Below are 15,223 nucleotides of genomic sequence, written 5' to 3' on the forward strand. Positions count from 1 at the left end.
TAAACACCTTTCTGACTAATGAAAATCTAATTCTTTCAAATTTTGAATCTCAGATCCCAAAGCCTTGGATATGTCCTAGAGACCACTGAGGAATGAGTTTTGGGTGGAGAAGTGTTAGATACATCTCTAGGGAAATATATACCATATTTTAAGAAAGGATACTAGATAGCAACTAGGACAGTAGTTACCTCTGTTTCTATTTCTATTTTCACATTGTTATCAAAAAATGTTTATCTTGACTAAATATTCAACTCCTTTAAAAATAAACACAAAATCAAACTTCAATATAAAGTGTAGTATATTTAAAAATTTATTCCACATAAAACTAATATCTACACCTTTTATTCGTATCATATCAAACACTTTTAACTTTTTCTGTATATATCCATTTTTAACTATTGACCTTAGGTCTAAACACCTTTTCATATACTGTTTCAATTATTTTACACTTAGAATGTCTCACTTTATTCACACAGAAGAAAATTAAATCCATTCATTAGACTATAACTCTATTTCCCATTACACTTCTTTTTCCAGCAACACATTGTGTTCCAGCTCTGAAATCAACATCAGCTCCTATAGCCAATTGAGAATGTACTGCAATGCCTTCATTACTTAACTTTCCTGCATTCTCTCCCTTTGTATATTTGTTTTATTTTAATGTTCAATAACAACTTCCAGCTTTCTGATTTCTGAATTCTTATCTAAAATGAACTATAATAGGACATACTACATGATAAAATATACTTTCAGGAATATGTTTTTAGAACAGAAGAGGAAGAATAAGACCCTAAAAAGTGAAAATTTAGAAATGTTTTTTAGTGTCAGGAACTAAAATTGTAATACTTATTAGGAGTTTATAGGAACATATCACTGAATGAGGAAACATCATAATAAAGGAGACAACAAGGAGAATTCATAAATACCAAAAAGTGCCATGAGTTATTGATTGTGTTAGATACTTTGCATTTGCAATCTTATTTTATTTCTCAAGGATCTTCCTATGTAGCTATTATCCACATTTATATAAAATGAACTTGAGGTACGTTGATTCTATTATGTTTTGTTTTCATTCAAATAATCAACACCAGGTTTTCATTGACAGATAACATTATACGTTCTCATTGTATACAACAAGATGTTTTTAAGTATATGTTCATTATGGAATGATGAAATTTATTATAAACTTTCAATTACCAAACATCAATGCTTTTTCCACTTTTGTAAAATAAGATATTTACAAAGATGTTGACAATTTTAAGACTATGCATCCAAAACCATCAGTAATCTACTAAGTTTCAGGTTGAAGAATATATAAGGCAGTATGTAAAGGTGAAATGGGAATATATATTGAACAGTACCAGAGACTAAAAGCATGGGTAATGTTAAAAAATGGATATCTCAATAGGTGATAGAACTTTAAAAGATTTGAATTTTTGACCTTGATTTTAGGATTACATTTAGCAATGAAAATTAGTTTGGAATAGGAAAACACTTAGAATTGATTAATATGGTTATTGTAACCATTTATGCAATAAGTAATGAATGAGGTCCTTGACTAGGAGAAGAGTAGTGTAAGTATAAAAGAGATGGAATTATGTGAGATACTGATATGGGAGTTTGGCAGAGAAATTTTATTAAATGTGAGTCCTCTGAGAAAGAGATAAATGAAAGATAAGGGTGATGCTTTAATTCTAGAGGACTGAACAGGAGTTGCAGATTTTTTTTCCCCAAATTTTTTTGCCAAGAAAAGTAAATTTTGAGAGGATGGCAGAACAAAATGATCAAATAGGATTTTTCAGCAATTGTCCCTCTACAGAAACATAAATTGGAACAATTATTAATATGCAAAAATATATTCGCAAGACCAAAAGAAACCAGGTGAAAAAACGTAGTACCTGGCTATTATATAATAATAAGATACAGTGAACTTCTTGGGAAATACAATTTTACATTACACATGTTACAACTTCCTTAAGTTGAAAGAGAAAGGGAGGAGGAAGGAGATATGAAGGCAGAGGTATAGACTTTCCCAAATGAACTCATCTCTACTAAATGGAGATTCATCTCCACTAGAAGTATTTTACTAGAAATACTACAGGAAATTCTTCAAGTGGAAGGATATTGATAAGTATCATGAAATTTTCCAAAAGTACAAAATTTACTGATGACACTACTTGTGCAGTCCCTTCAGGATACTGTAATACTATAATGTTGAAATGTAAACCACTTATGTCTTTACTATAAATATTATTTAATAATAAGTACAATAGTTTGTTACAGGACATGAAATATAATAAAGTATAAATTGTAAAATCCCAAATGCAAAATGTGGGAAGTGACAAAGTAAAAGTGTAGAGGTTTTTAATATGATCAAAGTTAAGTTGTTATCAATTTAAAATATGCTGTTACAACTATGAGATGTTTTCATAAAGCTCACAGCAGTCAGGAAGTGACAACTTATAATAAACACACAAAGAATAAAAAGCATTGAGTAACTGAATACAAAACCAGGCAAAGACACATCAAAGAAAGAAATTTCAGACCAATATCTCTAATGAACATAGATGCAAAAATTCTCAATAAAGTTCTGTGAATTTGAACATGGAAACATCTCAAAAAGGCAGTGCATCATGATCAAGTAGGACTCATCCCAGGGATGAAAGTTGGCTCAACATATGGAAATCAATAAATGTAATTCATCACATCAATATACTCAAAGATAAGAATCATATGATCATCCCAATAGATTCAGAAAACGCATTTCACAAAATACAGCATCCTTTCATATTCAAAACACTAGAAAAACTAGAGATAACAAAAAAAAAATTTGACATTATAAAGGCTATCTATGCTAACCCCCAGGTCAACATCATTCTAAATGAAGAAAAATTAAAGGCATTTCCTCTAAAATCTGGAACAAGACAGTGATGCCCTATTTAACCACTTCTATTTAACATACTTCTTGAAACACTGGCCACAGCAATTAGAAAGATAACAGAAATTAAAGGTATATGCATAGGAAAATAAAAACTTAAATTAGTACTATTTGCTGATGATAAGATCCTGTATCTAGAAGGCCCAAAAAGTTCCACCAGCAAACTTCTAAAACTAATAAACGATTTCAGCAAAGTAGCATAATATAAAATCAATACCCATAAATCAAAGGCATTTCTGTATATTGGTGACAAATCCTCTGAGAGGGAAATGAGGAAAACTACCCCATTACAATAGCCTCAAAAAGTAAATAAATAAATATTAGGGAATCAACTTAACAAAAGTGGTGAAAGATCTATACAATGAAAACTACAGAACCCTAAAAAGAGAAATCAAAGAAGACCTTAGAAGATGGAGAGATCTACCTTGCTCTTGGATAGGCAGAATTAATATTGTCAAAATGACCACACTACCAAAAGCATTATACAGATTTAATGCAATTCCAATCAAAATCCCAATGATATTCCTCATAGAAATAGAAAAAGCAATCATGAAGTTTATCTGGAAAAATAAGAAACCCAGAATAGCTAAAGCAATCCTTAGCAGGAAGAGTAAAGCAGGTGGCATCACTATACCAGACCTTAAACTATACTATAGAGCAATAATAACAAAAAGAACATGGTATTGGCACCAAAACAGACTGGTAGACCAATGGTACAGAATATAGAACATAGAGACTAGCCCACAAATTACAATTATTGTATATTAGACAAAGGCACCAAAAACATACATTGGAGAAAAGATAACCTATTCAACAAATGATGCAGGGAAAACTGGAAATCCATATTCAAAAAAATAAAATTAAACCCATATCTCTTACTATGCACAAAACTCAACTCAAAATGGGCCAAGGATCTAGCAATTAATCCAGAGACCCTGCCTCTAATAGAAGAAAAGTAGGTCCTAATCTCCATCATGTGGGATTAGGCCCCAACTTTCTTAATAAGACTCCTATAGTGTAAGAATTAAAGTTAAGAATCAATAAATGAGATGGACTCAAACTAAAAAGTTTTTTCTCAGCAAAAGAAGCGATCTGTGAGGTGAATAGAGAGCCTACATCTTGGGAGCAAATTTTTACCCCTCACACATCAGATAGAGCACTAATCTCTAGGGTATATAAAAAAACTCAAAAAGCTAAACAACAAAAAAAACAACTAACCCAATCAATAAATGGGCCAAGGAACTGAATAGACACATCTCAGAAGATGATATACAATCAATCAACAAATATATGAAAAAATGTTCATCGTATCTAGCAATTAGAGAAATGCAAATCAAATCTACTCTAAAATTTCATCTTACTCCAATCAAAATGGCAGCTATTATGAAGACAAAAAACAACAAGTGTTGGCAAGAATGTATGGGAAAAGGTACACTCGAACATTGCTGGTGGGACTGCAAATTGGTGCAACCAATATGGAAAGTATTATGGAGATTCCTTGGAAATCTGGGAATGAAACAACCATTTGACCCAGCTATCCCTCTCCTTCGTCTATACCCAAAGGACTTAAAAATAGCATACCACAGGGACACAGCAACATCAATATTTATAGCAGCACAATTCATAATAGTTAAAGTGTGGAGCTAACCTAGAGGCCCTTCAGTGGATGAATGGATAAAAAAAAGTGGCATATATACACAATGGAATATTACTCAGCAATGAAAAAGAATAAAATCATGGTATTTGTAGGTAAATGGATGGATTAGAGAAGATAATGCTAAGTGAAGTTAGCCAATCCCAAAATAACAAAAGCGGAATGTTTTCTCTGATATAAAGTGACTGACTCATAGTGAGGTATAGAGCTGGAGCATGGGAGAAATAAATGAACTCCAGATAGGGCAGAGGGGTGGGAGGCAAAGGGAGGTGGCAGGAGTTAGAAATGATGGTGGAATGTGATGGACATCATTATCCAAAGTACATGTATGAAGACATGAATGGTGTGAACAATAAAAGAAAAAAGCAAAAAATAAAAAAAGAAAAGAAAAGAAAGAAAAAAAGAAAAAATGTGTACCAACCAAGATTACAATACCCAGCAAAATTTTTATTCAGAATTGAAGATGAAATACTTGGACATAAAGAAGAATAAAATTATAATATTTGCTGGTAAGTAGATGGAACTGGAGAACATCATGCTAAATGAAATAAACCAGACCCAGAAAGTCAAAGGTTGAATGTTTTCTCTTATGTGGATGCTATACCAAAATAAGAAAAAAAAAATAGAAAAAGATGTAGGGGAATTTTATAAACATAGAAGAAAGATCAGTAGAATACAGGAAAGGGACTGAGGGGGAGGGAGTAATGATGGGAAAAGAGAAGAACAGTGGAATGAATCTGACCAAAAATTATATATATAAAATAATGATAAAGTTGTGAGTATATCAAGGAGATTATATATATATATATAATCAAGGAGTATATCAAGAAGATTATATATTATATAATATATAATTTATATACATAAAGATTATATATATATATATATATATATATATATATATATTCCACAGTGAATTTCACCTTTATATATATCCATAATGTAACAATTTCTTTAAAGAAACTATAAATAAATAGAATAAAGATTAGTAGAGAAAAAAGAAAAACCAACTAAACATGAGTAATGTATGCAAATAACTGAAAGAAATGAAAATGTTCTTGGAGAGAAAATCACTTGAACATAGAGTAAAACAGTATAAAAGAAAGGTTCTATTAAACAACTAGAAAACAATTTCAAAAGTAACAGTACAAAGTTTCTGCATCTCAATTACCTATAATATACAAATATTAAATTCCCCAACAAAAGATACATGGTGAGTGAATAATTAAAAAAAAAAAATACAAGACCTCCCTCTGCCCAAGACTTAAACTGTAGACAATGACTGAAACTGAAAGCATGGAAAAATAGTTCATACAAACACAAACCAAAAGAGAGAGGCATAGCTATACCTATAGCAGACAATATAAACTTAAACTAAAAAATTATAACAAGAAATAAAGAAGGTCATAAAATAATGATAAGGATGTGAGTATATCAAGGAGATATTTACAGTTATGAATATATATGCCACAAATTATAGAGCATCTAAATGTATAATCTAAATATAGACAGGTGTAAAAGGAGAGATAGCCAGAAATACAATATCAGCAAGGGAATTCACCACCTCAGCTTCAGTAATAGAGATCATCCAGACAGAAAACAATTAACAAAAATTTAAAAATAGGATATAAAATTTACTCTGTAATGAATGGACCAACACATATACAGAACATTCCACTTATAAATGAAGTATATATTTTTCTCAACTGCACATTGAATATCCTTTAGAATAGGTCCAATATTCAGCCACAGAACAAGTCTTAATAAATTTGAGAAGACTGAAATTATACCTAGTATTTTTTTCTGGCAGCAATGAGATAATGCCTACACTACCTAAAAGTATCTCCATATTTAATTTTATACTTAACAAAATACAAATGACATTCTTCACAGATACAAAAAGATAAATGGGATGAAAGGATCCAAGTTGGTGTAGTAGAGGAGATACTGTTTTGAGGATGTGGGGGAAAAGATACACTCATACATTGCTGGTGGAACTGCAAATTGGTGCAGCCAATTTGGAAAGCAATATGGAGATTCCTTGGAAATCTGGGAATGGAACCCCCATTTGAACAAGCTATTCCTCTTCTCAGACTATACCCAAAGGACTTAAAAAACAGCATACTACAGAGACACAGCCACATCAATGTTTAGAGCAGCACAATTCACAATAGCTAAACTATGGAGCCAACCTAGATGTCCTTCAATGGAAGAATGGATTTAAAAATGTGGCATATATACACAATAGAATATTACTCAGCACTAAAGAAGAATAAATCATGGAATTTGCAGGTAAATGGATGGCATTAGAGAAGATAATGCTAAGTTAGCCAATCCCCAAAAAACAAATGCCGAATGTTTTCTCTGATATAAGGGGGGTGACTCATAGTGGGGTAGGGAGGGAGAGCATGGGATGATTAGATTAATTGTAGATAGGGAAGAGGGGTGGGAGGGAAAGGGAGGGGGAAGGGGATTAGCAAGGATGGTGGAATGTGATGGTCATCATTTTACAAAATACATGTATGAAGACTTGAATTTGTTGCCAACACAACTTATATACAAACAGAGATATAAAAATTGTAGTATATATGTGTATTAAGAATTGTAATTCAAAAAAAAGAATACATGTACAATGGCATAAATTGGCATGAACATACTTTATAAACAGATAAGAAAAATTGTGCTCTATATGTGTAATAAGGATTGTAATGCATTCCACTGTTGTCATATATTTAAATAAATAAGTATTTTTTTTAAAAAAGTTGGAAAAACAAAGATAAATGTCACACAATAAGGCTGTAACCTTATCAGATCAATCCCCAAAAAGACCAGTTTTACCTGAAGGAAGTGATCTCAGTCTGCCTGAGTCCGCATAATAAACATGAGTCTTATTTTTAATTGTCATCAAAATAAGCAACATGAAGTGTCATAGTATGTACCAATCAGCATTACTTATTGTTCTGATTTATTGTACCCAAGTTAAAAAGTTCTATGGTCTGCCCTGTCCAGTAGGAGCTCTCACTCTACTATTGTATGAATCAGGACAAAAAAAAGACCTACAACTAAATTTGTTATTTCCAGTTTTGAATAAAACTTGTATATTGGAATGTGAAATAGATGTGGAGCAGAGAGGAATGAGTGGAAAAACTCCACCAAATAAATAATGTGGAAAAATATATATTTATATGGGAATTATAGTTGCCTATTTGATATGATTGAATTTGTTTTTCAAATTGATGTACTCATGAATTGTGTATGCTGTTTTATGCTTAATGTTATCTACATATTAAATTAATATCCTATAGCATGTATGTATGGGAAAGAGAATAAAAGAGAGACATGCCACTTTATTTCTTCATTGTTGTAAAAACATTCAGTATTTAAAAGTTTCTAATTATCACTTGAATCCCACTCATTGGGAAGTTTGATTTTTATTGATACAACTCATTTAAGGGTCCTTTTATTGTTATGATTACAAATAATTAAATCTTATGGGATATACTCTGACAGTTAATGAAGTAAATTGTACAAAGAATTCTTGTTAAATGCTCCAGAAACATTAATGCAATCAAGCTCTGGACTTGGAGGATATTATTTATATGTTTAGTATTAATTGCACCAATTTAAATTTAGAATCTTATGTCTTTGGAAATCGAATGAATTGATTTCAGAACATTAACAAAGAGATTTACTCTAGACCTCACTTCAAGTGGTAACTAATTGTATATTACACGCATTTCCATAGAGAGCTCTGTCCCCAGGAGCTTTCTTTGCTGATTCATCTGGGATAAGGATACATGAACAGCTTGTGAGAAAACAATGTCTAAGAGCCTCTAAAAGCATACAAATTGCAGGCCCATCAATGATTCTCTATATTTTTCAACTATTGCCTCCTAACCAAGGTTTATTTCTCTTTGACACCCTACATCAGCAGAAATATTAACAGTTCTGAATCTAATTCTTAGATATATATATATATATAAGCTACAGTTTCTTGGTCTTGCTGAAATGTTGAAAAACCCAAGTGTAATCCTTCACTATTCTATTTCTATTGATGAAAATTTATCATAATAAGGTAAGTAAAAAGGCACTTGTTTTTATGGGCCTATCTGAACATTCCCCATCTTATATAAGAGTGAGAATTTCACAGAATACAATTGACTACTAAGGAAAAAACAACATAAATTAAAACATTCATTACTCATGTAGCTTTCTCAAAATGCTAGTGGATTTTGCTATTGTCTGTGCAACTTTTAGCTGAGAAAGGAAATTTGGTTATCTGTTCCCAGAACATTCATATCGTTGGCCTTACAAGTTTTGCACTCCATCTTAGATTTGTGGATAGTCAGCACATAATGATGTTTTTCCATTCTTTATAAATCTAACATTTTTGCTATTTCCTTACTACAGCGGAAGCAAATAGGAGAGAATGACTCTCATTAATGAAAGCCACCCAGAAGAGTTCATCCTATTAGGCTTTGCAGACCATCCTTGGCTAGAGCTTCCTCTATTTGTTATTCTTCTCATAACATACCCAATGGCCATGATGGGAAATTTAACCATTATTCTGGTGTCCAAGTTAGACCCCCATCTACACAGTCCCATGTATTTCTTCCTCACCAACCTCTCCTTCTTAGACATGTGTTACACCACAAGCATTGTGCCTCAGATGCTGTTTAACTTGGGAACTTCTAAGAAGACCATCAGTTATTTGGGGTGTATAGTTCAGCTTTATTTCTTCAGCATGATGGGGGGCACAGAATGTCTGCTCTTGGCTCTCATGTCTTTTGATCGCTATGTGGCCATCTGCAGACCTCTACACTACATCTTCATCATGAATCAGCGAGTCTGCGTCCTATTAGTATCCATTGTGTGGCTGACTGGAATGATCTATGCAATCTCTGAAGCTTCTGTTACAGTAAAGTTGCCACTGTGTGGCATCAATAAACTGGATCACTTGTTGTGTGAGATTCCAGTTCTGATAAAGGCTGCCTGTGGGGAAAAGGAGGCTAATGAGCTCACACTCTCTGTGGTATGCATTTTAATAGGGGCTGTTCCTCTGTGTTTAATTCTTGCCTCCTATGCTAGTATTGGACATGCCATATTTAAAATCAAATCTTCTGAAGGAAGGAAAAAGGCCTTTGGGACATGTTCATCTCATCTCATTGTAGTTTCCTTATTTTATGGCCCAGGCATTAGCATGTATCTTCAGCCTCTCTCTTCCATATCAAGGGACCAGCCTAAGTTCATGGCTCTCTTCTATGGAGTCATGACCCCTACACTTAATCCCTTCATCTATACCCTGAGGAATAAGGATGTGAAAGGGGCATTAGGCAAACTGATGAGCCGCATTTTCAGTTCCAAGTAATAGTTATTAGGCATGAAATAAAATTATTTAAAATTTATAGTTGATATGGATGTCTTTAATAACCCATTCTGATATCATAATCCAATATCTTCTTGTAAAACATGTACTATTTTTCAAATTCTTCATAAATATTTTAAACAAGAGTGATACTCAGCTTATATGCTACTGTATAGGCAATCTACTTGTGGTAATATATTAAAAAATAATAATATTTTGGTCCATACATAGTGAAATAGTAACTTTGTTTAGTAGTAGCAAGATAAATCATAAGATAAACTGATTATCTCATGGTAATCCTCACAGCATTAGCATGGAAACCATTCCTTTTCAACCGACTTCTTATCAGTTCACCTAAGAAATATTTCATCATTCTGAGATTGGTACATGTCTGTTTGCCTTGTGTGTGAAACACAGTATGCTTTCAAACAATCATGAGTCTCAAAATTTATCAACCTTGGGCTAGGGATATAGCTCAGTTGGTAGAGTGCTTGCCTTGCATACACAAAGCCCTGAGTTCAAATCCTAGCACTACAAAAAAAATTGTCAATCTCAATTCATGTTGATGCTATTGTTTCTGTGGATCTGAAGGAGCTTTTCTGCATTAAAGATCCTGATCCTGGAGACTATTTGACTGAGGCTGGGTTGAATCAAACAACAACAAAAAAAAAAATCTGGGGTTATCTGAGCTAATGTCATCATGACTATTAGGAAAAGCTCTTGAAATGTATTGCTAAGCTTAGCAGTCCATTCATTATTACATCCGAAACATATACAAATGAGTTTCTTGGTGTGTTTATGATTTTTTTAATTGCAACTAAAGTTCATGTATTCTCTTCCATGACAGAATTTTTGATTCAAGGTAATTTGAATACATTTTCCTAGGCCAGAATCAGACATATTTAGCTCATAATAATATATTTTCTTATATCCTTTAAGTAAAAATCATTATTTTAGGTCAACACTTTCTTAAAAATGCATTATAATTTTTACTTAGTGAATAAGTGCACAGTGTTTTGTATGTTAAACTAAAAAATATATATTTAATATGAATATGCATAGAATAAAGATGTTTCTTAATATTATTTTTAAATATCATAAGCATGCATCTCTTTAGTAAAAGAGAGAACACAAAAGTGCTAATGAAAACTACAACCTAGCAATATTTCTGTGCATAAATTTGAACATCCAGGAATGTCTTTTTTAGATGCAAGGAATCAAAAAGAAAAACATTTTTTTATTTCTGGAATGAAAAGTCACTTGACTACTTCACCAACCAATATACTTTAAATATTTAAGTTTGGGTTGCAAATGATGTTCAAAATTTGTATCACAAAAGAGTAAAAGTGAAAAATGTAGCTGTAGTACTCACATTCTGCTTTTGATGTTGTTTTCATTGTTTAATGCATTTTTTTTTCAAAATTCATTTGTTGTTTTAATTTTCAATGTGAGTCTATTCAGAGAGAAATACATGAGAGGTGATTAGGTCTTGAAGGCCCCTCCCTCCTGAATGGGATGAAGACCTTTATGAAAGAAGCTTGCCACAGAGTTTGGCCTCTATTATTATTATTATTATTATTATTATTATTATTATTATTTTATTTTGTTAGGTTATAGATGTGATAACTCTGCTTATAGGTGATGAGTTCTGCTCCCTCACATGTTGAAATTTGAACATTAGAGAAGCAGGTCGAGGCAAACATATAAAGCAAGGGTTTATTTAAAAAGGGGTAATATAGACTTCTGTTGGGAGGGAGAAGGGGACCATAGCTGGTATCCTGGTATCCCAAGAAGTGAGGTGTTCTGCCCTTTTTATGTCCTAGTCTTCCTTTGTTCTCCTGCTCTCTTCCCCTTATCTTTCTCCTTCCTGCATAGGTGACTAGGCCTAGGAATGCTCAGTGGAGAGGACAAAAGGTGGGAAACAGGTGGGCTGAAGGGGGAAGGGCAGGATGGAGCAGCCCAGGATACATTAATTAACAAATTTATAGCTCCCTATAGGGAGAGGCAATTCCTGGGTCAGATTACCTTACCAATAGGTTGGAGCACGGGCAGGTTCTTGATAAGGGTGAAGGAAGGACTCTGAAGGAATTAACATTTCAATCCCTCAGGGAATAGTCTCTTACTTCCCTGACTCACTCAAAATTGGCTCCCTTGATCAGACCTGAATTGATTTACCTATCTATACTGACTACCTGTCTAATTCTGGCTTCAGATAATACAATACCTTTATTTAAGTTTTTGTTTGTTTATTTTAATGAGGTACTAGGGAGCAAACCAAGTGCCCCAAACATATTAAACAAGTACTTTACTGCTGAGCCCCAGTCCCAGTCCCAGAGTTTGGCGTTTTTGCCCTTCTGCCTTCCTTCAGCACAGTGACACCAAAGAATTCCAAAACAAGGTGTCAACTTGGAAGCTAAAACTGAGTCTTTACTGGATAATAAACTTACTGGTGACTTTATTTTAACAACTGTCTCATCCATAGCCCATTTGTGCCAAAAAAGTGGGGTAGGTTGCAAATAGGCCACATAATGTGCGCAGAGACTGAATGGCAGACATATTATTTATAAGAGAAGGCATAAAAGAAATCAGAGACTTTGATGTTAAATGATATTTTAAAGCAGTTTTATTAATTAATGATATTTTAAAACAGTTTTATTAATTAAAGTTTGATATTCATCTTATGCATATAGTGAAATTCAGTAGTTGTACTTTTGGGAAAATAATTCATAAAAATTTGGTCAAAGGCCTAACTAGAGAAATGGTAATTGTTGTCTGATGACATTCTTAAATTATCCTCAGTCCTAAGTGAATGTGCTCACTATCTCCTTGACATGTGGAAGCTACTCATTACCAATGTGTAAATGTGATTCCTATTGTAAGAAATCAGAACCTTCTAAAAGTTATATATTAAAATCTTAGAATAAATAATACTGACAGAAGTGGAACCAACAGAAATGTGTTATTTGGATTTGATGCCTTTATGTCTCCAGGGTTTATACATTCCTTTCATTCCAACATGAAGTATACCTTAGTTAACTTCATTTTTTGAGCAGAAAGGCATATATTTTATCTGAAGGTGAAAGTGTGCTCCTCCCTTGATATAAATCATGAGCACTCTTTGAGATTGCTTTTCTAAGGGAGATGATCAAATATTTTTCTCCTTGCCCCAAGCAATTAAGACTTTTCTAAAGAACAAAGGGAAAGCAGAAAATCATGCTAACAATTAAAAATGTAAACATTGGAAAATAAAAATTAATAAAAAATTTAAGATGCAGACAACCATTAAGTAATTCATACAGGCAAAGTGAAGATATTTTAGAACTGCAGTTTCCCCTCCACCGGCACCCGCTGGAGCCTGTTGGTGTCGACTGATCAGAGTCCGCGAATTCTCCACTCTGAACCCCTCCGGACCACCCCCACCCCAGCTTTCTATCCTCTGAAAACACTTAAGAATAATGTCCCTGCATCAGTTTTTACTAGAGCCAATCACCTGTCATGCTTGGAACAGGGAGCATACCCAGATTGCCCTTAGCCCCAATAATCATGAAGTGCACATCTATAAGAAGTACGGGGAGCCAGTGGGTGAAAGCTCATGAACTCAAGGAGTACAATGGACACATCACAGGTATTGTCTAGGCTCCCAAGAGTGACCACATCCTCACTTGTGGGGCAGACTGCAATGCCTATGTCTGGAGTCAGAAAGATGGCATCTGGAAGCCCACCCTGGTGATCCTGAGAATCAATCTTGCAGCCACTTTTGTGAAATGGTCCCCTCAAGAGAACAAATTTGCTGTGGGAAGTGGAGCACGACTCATTTCTGTTTGCTACTTCCAGTCTGAAAATGACTGATGGGTAAGCAAGCACATTAAAAAGCCGATCTGCTCCACGATCCTCAACTTGGATTGCCATCCCAACAACTTTTGCTGGCAGCAGGATCGTGCGACTTCAAATGCAGAGTATTTTCTGCCTACATTAAAGAAGTGGATGAAAAGCCAACCAGTGCGCCCTGGGGCAGCAAGATGCCTTTTGGTCAGTTGATGTCAGAGTTTGGTGGCAGTGGCACTGGCGGCTGGGTCCATGGGGTCAATTTCTCTGCCAGTGGGAGCTATCTGGCCTGGGTCAGCCAGACAGCACCGTGTCTGTTGCTGATGCCTCAAAAAATATCCAGGTCTCAACTCTGAAAACGGAGTTCCTGCCACTACTGAGTGTCTCATTTGTCTCGAAGAATAATGTTGTGGCTGCTGACCATGACTTCTGCCTGTTGCTGTTTAAATACAATGACCACGGCTGTTTGACCTTTGTCTCCAAGCTGGACATTCTAAAGCAGAGCATCCAATGTAACGTGTGCCATGGAAAGCTTCCGCAACATGGACAAGAGGGCCACCACCCAGGACTGCAATACGGCCTTGGAGACGCTGCACCAGAATAGCATCACTCAAGTGTCTATTTATGAGGTGGACAAACAAGATTGTCGCAAATTTTGCACTACTGGCATCATGGAACCATGACAATTTGGGATTTCAAGACCTTATAGTCTTTGATCCAGGGTCTCCAGATAATGTGAAGCTGTGTAAGCCTCCCTTGTCTAGCAGGAGAAACATGGCTGCATGCCCCTCTGCCCCCAGCGTGACGGTGAGGAGAGCAGCCCCGGGAAACCCTGTAAACACATATTGCACAAACATTGTGTGTTTTTGTTTAAATATAATCGGTGAAAGTGTTGGTTTTTTTAAAGGCAACAGTGGTTTGTTTTGTTTTGTTTTGTTTTTATGCAATTTCATTCCATTCTTGACCGAAGCTTCTGTTCAAGTAGTTCTTTATGGAAAATTGTCACATTAACTTAAAGGAAAGAGTGAGGGAGATATGTAAAATGTCTGCTAGAAAATTAAATAAAAATCCCAAATGTGAAAAAAAAAAAACTGCAGTTTCCCACACTAGGGATATCTTCGGAGCTGCATACAATAAAACTGTAAGCTATTAACATATTCAAGAAAGATGATTAAAATAAATGTACACCAAAATTCTGATAAAAAAAATGCCCTTATGATTTATATAAATCCAAAATCTTTCAAAACTGTTACACTCAGGATGACAATGTCTTGGAAGATTCCCAGAGAAAACTCATGATGGTTGACCAGAGAAGTATTAGATATGCTGCAGTAAGGAAATGTATGCTTAATTTTATTGGAAGAAAAGATACCATTTAGAAACACAACTACTGTCCTAATCAAATCTGAGATATACATGCATTATTTTCACATAATCAAAA

General features: G+C 34.2%; 1 protein-coding gene and 1 pseudogene across 1 annotated transcript; both read left to right on the plus strand.

The window, feature by feature from the left end:
- Positions 1-9,021: 9,021 nt before the first annotated feature.
- LOC113176609 (olfactory receptor 2B6-like) lies at positions 9,022-9,960 on the plus strand. Its single transcript, XM_026381097.2, has one exon. It carries the CDS (start codon positions 9,022-9,024, stop codon positions 9,958-9,960), a length of 939 nt encoding a protein of 312 aa, XP_026236882.2.
- A 3,367-nt stretch (positions 9,961-13,327) lies between these two features.
- LOC113176613 (actin-related protein 2/3 complex subunit 1A pseudogene) lies at positions 13,328-14,521 on the plus strand (annotated as a pseudogene).
- Positions 14,522-15,223: the final 702 nt, after the last annotated feature.

This window comes from Urocitellus parryii, chromosome 8 (assembly GCF_045843805.1).
Source record: "Urocitellus parryii isolate mUroPar1 chromosome 8, mUroPar1.hap1, whole genome shotgun sequence".
In the NCBI taxonomy this organism is placed as follows: Eukaryota; Metazoa; Chordata; class Mammalia; order Rodentia; family Sciuridae; genus Urocitellus; species Urocitellus parryii.

Excerpts from the sequence above, each read along its gene's own strand:
- LOC113176609 (XM_026381097.2), top strand. The coding sequence starts at position 9,022 with ATGACTCTCATTAATGAAAGCCACCCAGAAGAGTTCATCCTATTAGGC.